The 10,903-nt window shown below is 37.8% G+C and overlaps 1 protein-coding gene across 1 annotated transcript in view; it reads right to left on the bottom strand.

The window, feature by feature from the left end:
* The window catches only part of LOC113432072 (vomeronasal type-2 receptor 26-like), a 492,433-nt gene extending 483,030 nt beyond the window's left edge, over nucleotides 1–9,403 (bottom strand). Inside the window, exons 1-3 of the mRNA XM_087953807.1 lie at nucleotides 9,346–9,403; nucleotides 8,988–9,239; nucleotides 7,250–7,538 (exon numbers count right to left, since the gene is read on the bottom strand). Of these exons, the coding sequence (XP_087809933.1) occupies nucleotides 7,250–7,538; nucleotides 8,988–9,205 (507 nt within the window). The 5' untranslated portion in view covers nucleotides 9,206–9,239; nucleotides 9,346–9,403. The remainder of the gene's footprint in view (nucleotides 1–7,249; nucleotides 7,539–8,987; nucleotides 9,240–9,345) is intronic.
* Nucleotides 9,404–10,903: the final 1,500 nt, after the last annotated feature.

Below are 10,903 nucleotides of genomic sequence, written 5' to 3' on the forward strand. Positions count from 1 at the left end.
AGCAAAGAAGAGGAAATCAACTTATTTTCAAAAACACCAGAAGGCATGACAGGAAACAATGCATGAAAACTAATTAAGTAGAGAAACAACCTGGACTTAAGAGAAACTTCCTAACAGTGAGGATAATTAACTGGGGTAAGAACTTCAGACGTTGTTGGTGCTTCATCAGTTTTAAAGAAGAGACTGGACAGCCACCTGTCTGAAATGGTATAAGCTCTCCTGCTTGACCATCAGGTTGGACTAGAAGACCTCCAAGGTCCCTTGTAGCTCTGCTATTCTGATTTATTAATTGATTGATTTATTGATTTATTTTCCAGCTAATAGAAGCTCTTAGATGGGGAATAACTGAAAGATGTTACACACACACTTAAGAAATGTATGATATTATTTCTAGACAGTAGGCATAGTAAATGAATTTAGTTACAGTAGAGAAGATTCTGAATAAGAGGGAAAAAAAATCTTAAAAGGAGTTTTAGTGTTGAGCCAGAGAAGCAGAGAAATCCAGCCATCTCTTCACTAATTTTCTTAATACAAAGACTAAGCAGCCATCAGTCAGAAAAGATTTAACTGGGATTTCTGGAGAGAGGAGAGGTTGGGCTAGATGATCTAAGGCAGGGGTCACCAACCTTTTGGACCTCAGGGACCACCAAACTCATAATTTTAAATCCTGTGGACCAGAGACCCTTGGAAAATCCCAAAAAAGTCTGGAGGAAAATTCCTCACCCTGTTTTCCTACTGATCAAACATTCTTTATTTGGGATCGCAGGATACCGTCTCCAGCTCTGTTCTCCGGGGCAGAGAGAGTGAGTGTTAGGAATGTAAGTCACCTAACAATTGGGTTGGAAAATATATAAACCAGGATAGACATTTTAATACTATCTCTTTAAGGGAATGCTAAAATTGTAATTGGGTGTGGTTCCTCAAATGGCCATAAGATGGAGCCAGAAACCTGGCTTGTTCTGTTTCTGTCCTGTTGCTGAGAGTGTTTCTGTCCCTACATTTCCCTATTGACTGTTATTCTTGGATTTGATATAAGTCTGTTACTGAACTGTTTTTGATACTGGACTTTGTTATTTGGATTATCCATGGACTGAAAACTGACTGCTTTAACTGTGAATGACTTGGACTGTTTTGTTGAACTTTGCATAACCATTTTACTGGAAGTAAAAACCTACATTTTACTATACAATGTGGCTGTGTGCTGTGTGTGTGTTATTCTTCACTACTCACTACATCTCCTGTGTACGCTCATTCTCCTAACAGGGAATTTCCTAAACAGAGAGACTTTTGGCTTCATGCAAGGAAAGCAGCAGAAGCAGCAGAAGTCTTTCTTTCTCTCCCCCAAACTCCACCAGAAATGAGTCTTTGCTGGTGCAGCCTCTTGGAGCAGGATGCCTTGCAGGGTCCCAAAAATTCATTTCTGGCAGAGTTTGGGGGGAAGAAAGAAAGACTTTTGCTGCTTTCCTTGTGTGCAGCCAAAAGCAGAAGAAAGATGCTGATAGAAGCAGCCCGATGGCCAGGCCAGGTGTGTGGGGTGAGTGGGGCAAGTTCCCATCCTCCACCCTTCCCCCCTCCCCTCACTACCTCATATTGTTCGCAATGCAGGGGACGCAAGCGTTATGTTCCTGCGGGCCATTTGGGCAGCATAGCCTAGTGTTCCCTTCAGCCTGGATTAATTGCTTTGGGGAGCACCAAAATTTTCTCCCGGACCACCGGTGGTCCCTGGCCCACTGGTTGGCAACCACTGATCTAAGGGACTCCTTCAGATTTATGAAGGTAAAATTTTATGATGCTAGTCACAAACCCATCCATATAGAAATTTATTTTAAAATACACACATCATTTAAATATTAGCAGTGTTGAATATATCTGTCATAGTTCCCATTTTTGTGAACATTATTGCCTGAGTGATTAGATTGGCAAAGGCTTGTTGGAGTCCTGTAACACTTGATATAGCTTGATATAGTTTCCATCTTTTTCTTTTGAATTCCTTTACCAAAGGAACCTTGTTGGGACCCCATACCTGCCATGGCTGCAGCCTTGGAGGCCCCAAACCCTCTTCACTCTTCTTCATTATCCTCCTAGATCTGGAGAAATACGCAGCATTCAAGGCATGGGCCAGAGTCTTAATGGCACTGTAATAATGGTGGAAATTTATAATCCACGCCATGTTCTTTTTCTTTTGGGTCTCCAGTGGTGATTTCTCAGTGCATCTTTTCCGGCCTTTGACAGAAAAGAGGTACTTTGAAAAAGAACAGACAAATGACTTATGTCCAGAGGGTGGATCAAAAGCGAAACCAGGTATAAAGGCATCCTTTATTGGCTTCTTTTTTCTCTCAAAATCAACAGTCCAGATGCTATTCACATATTTGAGAGCGCTGTGGTCTCTCAGTGGAAATAAACCGATGAGTGTCGTGATCCAGACTTTCCCTTCAATGGGTCCTGGCAAACGCCTAAGTATTAAGTGAAAAGGAAGAATTCTTTCCAAAACAGCACCATATTCTATGTAGTGAATGTAGACATTGACTTGTCTCCACTTAGAGAGGGCATCACCGCGGAGTGCTGTAAGTCGAGCTGTTGAGAAATATTGTGATATAACAACACAGATTCCTTTCTTGACAAGCAAAGGACTAAAAGTCCTCATGAAATTCTCTCCATTTTCTGTGTCTGAAGCAAAGAGACCAACCAGGGTCCATTTGAAATGGAGCAGTACTTGGACAATTCCTGGGTAGAGGATGCCTTTTTTGGGGAGAAGCCAATGATAAAAGGGCAACTGACTTTTATCATGCAGCGAATCGGAAAATAATTCAAAATTGATCTGAAAAAGCAATGAAGAATTCTGTGTTTTATTTGGGGTCAGATTTAAACAAATCCAACTTGGTTCTCATGAGCTTATTAGTTTATTTTATTTTATTGTCATTGCACCTCGTAAACAAAACCAAACACCATCTTCAGTGCACATCATGACCATGAAAATAAACACAAACACACATCCTTCATACTCCACACATTGAATTGAAAACCTCCGACACTGCACCATACAGTAGAATTCAACAGAGCTACTGCCCTGGGATAGAAGCTGTTAAACTAGAATAGTTTACCGTTGATTAACCCACATGAAAATAAAAAATTAAAAACAATGTAACATTAGGAAGACTGTACATAACAATAGTACAAAACCACATACGTTTAAAACAATAAGAATAAAGAGTGCCAATGATATTTCTATACCACCCTTACAACTTATGGCATCAGACCTACAGGTCCATAGGTCAATTTAAAATGTTTTGTTCAAATAAAGAGCCATGTTGAATGGATTTTGATAATATTTTTATTTTTTGATAATTTTGACCAAACAGGAAACATGTTGCTTTAATATAAGGATCCAAATAGGTTGTTTGTCTAGTATGCAATCCAAGATAATGATCTGTTCCTTACACAATTAACATTTAACTAATAGATGTGGGTTGTTGTTTCTTTCTTTCTCTCTCTCTCTCTCCCTCTGGAACTCGTCAAATACAAGTCTTTTCATTACAAGAGTCTTGGTTAATTTTTTTATATTTAACCATTGTTCCCAGTGCTCAAATCTTGTTTGAGTAAATATCATCTTAAGATCTTTAGATATTTCTGTATGGAAATACTTTCTAATTTGGAAGTACATTTGTAGAAACACATCTATTTCAATGCACCATCCTTATTGAGCATGACTGTGTGTGTCTTTCTCTGCTTCAATATCTGATGTCTTTGCATCAAACTGCACAAAAGACAGGAAGACCACAACTTCTAATGTAATTTGTCAGTTGTACAATTCAAGAAACCTTTAATTGAATTTTTGTCTGTTCTAAAAGACAGAATTTTGGGAGACTGCCAGTTTCCAACGATTTAATGTAATACTAATACTTGGACATTGAGCCTAAGACGATGGAATCCTGAGGTACTGCACTGCCTGGTTTCCTCCATGTAAACTAGTTGACCTACAAGGTCCCTTCCAACTCTGATTATTTGTTATCTGTTAAACTTAGTTTTGTTGAGGACTACATACTGATGGCTCTTTGTCAGGCAAAACACTGTCTAAAGCCTGCTTGTTTTTCAACAATAAATTTTTTGTTTATCTACCCACTCTCATGTTACTCAAAAGGATCCTAACATGTATTTTAGCCACAACATTGTCGGCTTCGCTAGCGGCAGGGATTTGCGACCCTGCGCGATCCCTGCCACGCTAGCCGTTTTGGTGCCTCCGATCCATAGATCTGGAGGCTAAGGTTGCTACGAAGAAGCAGCCGAAGATAAGGAGGAGCTGGTGAGGGGTTTGGGGGTGTTGCAGACCCCCTTCCCAGCCGGCAAAACCCCCCTTTCCCAAGACGGTCGAGCGGCGGTCTGCAATGGCCGCCTCAAAGAAGCCGGCAGCTGGGTAAGACTGAGCAGGAGGAAGAGAGGAGAAAGTGAAAGAGAAAGTTTTTGTGGCTGACCCAGGACTTTAAGAGGCGTTTAATCCTGAGAACGATGGTTTTCTGAAAAATACTTTGTTTCCAGAGGAGGATCTCAAGCGGCAAAACTGAGTGCTGAAAGGGAAAGTTTACTCTCCTTCCTTATGGAATCAACGAATGGCCATTGAGAAACCTGTTGTTTCTTTTTTATAAAAGGTAAAGACTTGGCTTCTTGTTATAAGTGGGAAGGAAGAGGACAAAATATATATATTAAGATTTTGTTGGAGGAGATGCCTTGAAGATCTTGAGACCAGAAATTAATTGCAACAAGGTTTTAAAATACAGATTGGAGGTTTTTTCCTTTCCCTTTGATACCTTACCAGGAAGAGAAAGTGAGAACTTTGTGTTTTGTTTGGACTGATTGACTCTCTCTGGAATTTTGGGGAATTGCTCTAATTTTTGAAACACTTTGGTTGCTTTAAAAGAAGAATAAAGAATGGCTTTATCTGCTGATGAATTTAGAGAATATGAAGAAAGAAAGGACGCTGTGAAAAAGCCTTTCTCTCTCTAGAAATGGCATTTGTTAATTATCAAATACAACAACAGATGGAGGAAATGGAAGGAGAAGAAGGAGAAGAAGAAGAAGACGCCATCTTCAATGAATTTAAAAATTTAGTTAAGAGAGAAAGGAGAAAGAAAGGAAGGAAAATGAAGGACTTAAGATCTAAAAAAAATACTTAAGAAAGGAAAAATAAGATGCAAAACCAATTCAATGTTAATGTTACTGAGCAAAAGGAGAAAGGAATACAACAGAGAGGGGAAGTTGGAGGTAAAAAGGTTAGGTGGGATAAGAAAGGAAGGGAAAAGAGAGGGAAAAGCCACAAAGGTATAAAACAAGATGGGAAAAAGGAATTTTTTTAGGGATAAAGGGTAATGTATAATTTCTTTAAAAAGAAGATTCTGCAAGGTACATAAGATGGTATGGTAGTATTTGTATTAGAAATAGAAAATTAGAATGTTATAAGAATCTGAAATGTTTAGTAATGATAGATTTTAAAATTTAACAAAAGATTAAAAGGAATGTTTAAAATATTGAGTTTAATTGAAAAGACTAATTTACTGTTGTTTTGATCTTATTATAAACTCATTATTGTAGCATTTGTTTCTTGAAATAGACAATTGGAAGGCTATAAGATTTAAAATTTAGATTCATTATTTAATTATATGAATTATTGTGGACTTACTATTTTTTTTTCTTTAGAGACTAGTAGGTTGAATGTACTAAGCAGAATCAGATTGGGTATTAGGTGTTATTTTAAATATTAATTTAGGGGGGGATAGAAAGGCATCATACCTTGATCAGGGATTTCAGGAAAAAAATTTCTTTACTTGCTGTAGGGAATGAGATAAATGGATAATTTGGAAAGAATGGACAAAAATATAAATATAATGAATTAAATTAAAATGAATTAAATAAAATAGAAATAAGAAGAGTGAAAAGTGGGGAGAAGTTATATGGAAGATATAGAATGGTAAATAAGATAGGTAATGGCATATAAGATGAGCACGAATTTAATTGAAGTCCATACAAAGAGAGGTAATCTGGGGCCAAACTACTTTCTTAAAAGAAGTTTTATATTTTTGTGTTTTGTGTGTCTATGTTTTCTTTGAGAATTAATAAAACCTCGGAGGAATGTTGGATGAAAATAATGTTAAACAAGACAGAGAGGAATGAAGATGATGATGTTATAAACTGGATAAATATAGAAAATTAATAATAATTAATGAAATTGAATAAGAAAAAAGAAATAATGAGAAATTTGTTGAGAGATATCTATATGGTTATATTGAAATGGTGAAAAATAGAATTATGTTGTATAAAATAGTATTCTATCTGACTTGTAAAATTAATAATGGAGAGGTTTGTGTACTTAATGGATAACGATGGTTTGTTTGTCTTTAAAATTAATAAAATTTGTTTCAAAAAAAAAAAAAAAAGGATCCTAACATGTATTTTAGCCACAACATTGATTAGACTTATGGGCCTATAATTACTTTTTATTCCATTTTTAATACATCTCTGTCTCTCTCTGTCTCTGGCTCTCAGTCTGTCTCGGCCTCTTTCTCTGTCTCTCTGTCTCTCTCTCTCTGTGTCTGTCTCTCCTTCCCCCCTCTCTGTCTCTGTCTCTGTATGTCTGTCTGTCTGTCTCTCTCCAATGGTGGGATGCTGCAAGTGTAACAACCAGTTCGCTAATTGCGTGCTTCATGATTAGGAATTATTAATATGTGTAAATGAACCTGCCAATAGAGGACACCACCATTAGGCATATTTTTTTAAACACTTCAGAAAAACTTTCACAGTGGCTTTATTGCTCTTCAAGCTATTTATGATGAATTTCATCATGAACATTTTAGGATAAAAATATTTGACATGTTGGCTAATATGCTTGTAATTAAAAAAAAAAAAAATAGTTGCCCAATGATAGTGCTCCCTACAAGTTCATAAGTCATATGTGTTTTATCAGCTATAGGTAAAATAGTCAATTTGAATTCTATTCACAAATCTTTGATTTGTTTACTATTGAAAATATTGTTTTTATTAAGATTATGTACAAAATTTCCCATCTCTGTTTCACCGTCCTTTTGTACAGAAAACCCTTTGATTGAATACAGAACCAATCCTCACCTTCCCAAGTAGGAATCAAAAGGACCAAAGCAATGATGATGATGACCATGGATCCAAATCCCTAACCATGACACCTACAATGGACATGGTGAAAACCATATGAAAATTAAAAATAAATAAACATAAACTCACAAACCTGAGGGACTTTGTAGGTGTCTCCTAATGTTGACATCTGGATAGAGATGTCATCAGCAGCTGCATCAACAAGAGCCAAAATGTTGTCCTTTCTTCCACAGCTGTAGTTGGGAACATTGGCTTCTCCAGTAGAGAGAATGTCCATCAAGGCATCTGAACTTAGAAGTGTGTTCAAATAATTATCATGAATGTTGTAGCCAAGTGTGAGATTTTGCAGACGCCTGGAATTATTGTTGACCACTTGAATATTAAAAATGTAGCGTAGTACTCTAAAGCTATCAAAAGATAAACTATAGAAAAAATGTTCATGTTACCACCATCATCATTAATAACAATTACAAAATGCTTTTCCAATATAATCATTTTTGTCTTCACAAGCCTTCTGAGTTTTACACCAATACTGATCCAAGATTCAGATTATTTTCTACTAAGTGTAAGAATCATGAACAAACCACTATTTGCAGCAATTCTAAGTTTCAACTGCTGAGTAACCAGGATTCAAAACCATTCAATTATGATACAAAGAGGCTGTTTCCTATGTGACCCAGAAAAGCAATTCTAAAATCAAGACATTCTCTGTCTCTATAAAGATCATTCATTGTATATGAATGAGAGGTTATAAAAATATGGAAATGGCATGGGCAGAGGCAACTGCAACCCATTCAATAACTACTTTAAACCAAAGTTGGCATTCAAGCCATAAAACACCAGGAAAGTTATAGAATCTGTATATTTTCAGTGGGTTTTTCTTCCATCCCATTTTTCAGATTCCCGCCCCCCTCACAAAATAAAACAAAAGAGAAGCAATGGAAATCAAAATTATTCAAGAAATTAGACAGGTCCTATAATACAGGCAGGGGTGAGCTGCTGGAGGTTTGCAGGGGTTCGGGAGAGCCCTTAGCTACGATTCTGTGCAGTTCGGAGAACGCCCCGAATCTCACTCCTGGCTGGCCCCTCCCACCCCACCCCTCTCAGGAGTCCCCATGCAGCCCGCTTTGGAAGCAGGTATACGGATTCTGGCAGTTACCCCAATTAAATCAAGAGTCTTGAGACAGACTCCCAAAACTTCAAAGGATTTATTGGAAGTCAACATGTCAGCATGACCTGGGGGTAGCCGACTCTGAGACATGTAATACACTGTCACCCTTGATCCTGCTTTTCCCCTCACCCCTCTGAGTGTATCATAATTCATATTCTCCAATGAAACACATCCATAGCCAAGAGTCATTAATCATGCTCTCCAATTAGATTTTAGCGATGCAGAAGCTTCAGTATCTAATCAGTCTCTGGAGAAAATATGAATGGAATGTACTTTCGAATCCACTCTGCTGCCTGCTCTTTGAAACTCCCCCCTTCTTTCTGTTGAGAACAAGAAACCGTGTGTACAAAAAGTTTTATGAGTTGACAGAAGGTAAGTGCATGGCATTTGCGGAAGCTCAGGGAGGAAGAAAAATGGGCCTCCCAGAAGTACAGGAAGGCTGGAAATGGGCCCGTTTCCAGCTTCCAGAAAGCCTCCGGAGCCTGGGGAGGGCAAAAACACCCCCATCATGATGCATGAGGCTGACGAGGCCATGCCCACCATGGCCACACCCACCCAGCAACTGGGCAGAGAACAGGGCAGTTGCTAAAATTTTTGAAGCCCACCCTGAATACAGGCATGAGTAAACTTGGAAGAAAAGAATGAGAGTGTTACAATTGCAAATAGAAGAAGTGCAACTCCATCACACTGAATGACTTACGAGTGAAACTGAGAGTGAGGAGCTGTGTTGAAAGACAATGTTGTTTTATGCAATATTTTTGTTCCAGTGGTGATGATACTTATGAGATGGTTTCCTGGTCTGTAATAGCTCCATGGTTTTTCCCCATCTTGCTCAAAATTCAGTGGACAGTTCATTCTAAGCTTCCCAGAGACTGGCTGGGACAACAGCAGGATCAAAAACAGAAGCAGAAGACCCATAATTTATGGAGCTGAATCAATCCCCTTCCTGTTTCTAAAGAAAAAGAACAACAAGAAGAATTAGATGAATTCAAAGCACCTTCACAATATAGAAATTCTCTTCGCTTTCCTGATTCAGACAGAGACAACCCAAGATTCACCTGGAAGAGAAAGTACATCCAAAAGCACAGCTCCTGTCTGTCCTGAAACCTATGCCAAATGTGTGTGACTGAGGTATTTATCCTTTTCTGAGGCAATATCCCTTCCATGTGGTTTCAGTCTGATGTTTACCTCAAAGAGAGAAGAGGTCTCAACGACCAGCAGTTTGAAAATTACAGCAAGAAGCAATTTCTCCTCTGGGAATGATTAATTTTTTCATTCGCATAGGAGTAGCTGGAGAAAAACATTAGTAAAAACATTAGTAAAAACATTCACAAATCCTGCCCTGGGGCTCCTGTTCTTTAATGGTTGTGATCCTTCCTGCCAGGTCTTGTCCAGAAAGTTTATGCTGGATGAAGATAATTCAATATCTACCTGGAAATAAGGAGAAACTTTCTGATAATGAGAACAATCAACCAATGGAACAGCTTGTCCTTGGAAGAAGTGGGAGCGCCATCATTTGTGACCTTCAAGAAGAGATTGGACTGCCATTTGTCAGAAATGGTGTAGGGTCTCCCGCTTGGGCATGGGGGTTTCGACTAGATGACCTATAAAGTCCCTTCCAACTCTGATTATCTGTTATTATCTGTTATCTGTTAATACCCAGATAATGACTCCTTATACCCAGATATAGTAACTTGTCTCCAGAGAACATTGGGGAAGGTCATACAGAGTGAGATCATTTGGTGACATTCTAGATTGGTGACACTTAACTCTAGAGCTTCCTGTCTTGTAATGGCAAGGAAGTAATCAGTACCCTTGAGCCTGTCTAATTTAACATTGATTGGGCCTATTTGTGATTTTTTTTCCTATTGCATCTCCACGTATGAATCCTGATTGGAGCTGATTTCAAAATTCCTTGTGATGGGAGTGAAATTTTATTTCCCATCTGTTTTAGAAATACCCATTTTTGGAGGGGAGTTGATTAAGAGCAGGAAAATGACAGCCTGTTGACTGTACCATTTATTTATTTATCCATCCATCTATTTATTTCTTTATTTGTTTGTTTGTTTGTTTGATTTATATTGAGACTAGAGGTGGCTTAGCCTGTTGACTGTACCATTTATTTATCCATCCATCCACCCATTTATTTATTTATTTATTTGATTTATATTGCTGCCTATTTGCCCATGGCGACTAGAGGTGGCTTAGACAATGTAAAATCATATTTTAAACAAAAAATAAAAATAAAAACAATAAAAACTAAGAAAAAGAATCAAATAAATTAGTAAAGTACCATAGAACAAAATTTGGGAAAACAAAAAAACAAAACAAAAACAAAAAACAAAAACAAAACCCAACTCCCACCTCTCACCCCGTTGATAGCAGATCACACTAGCCATTTGATGGGTTCCATGGCAAAACCAGGTCTTCAGTGCCTTTCGGAAGAGTATTCATGAGAGGGCCATTCTAATCTTTGGGGGAATGATGTTCTTAGATTTGCTTAATAGGGAAAAAGAATAGATTGAACTTTTTATTTTTTTTCTTGATGGTCTCTCTGTTGTCCTTCTATATCTGTGTTATATACTGAGAAACTCTGTATTTTGAAGTTTGTTATTT

The sequence above is a fragment of the Notechis scutatus genome, chromosome 2 (assembly GCF_049901735.1).
Source record: "Notechis scutatus isolate UNSWTSFEM ecotype Mainland chromosome 2, rNotScu1.2, whole genome shotgun sequence".
Taxonomy (NCBI): domain Eukaryota; kingdom Metazoa; phylum Chordata; class Lepidosauria; order Squamata; family Elapidae; genus Notechis; species Notechis scutatus.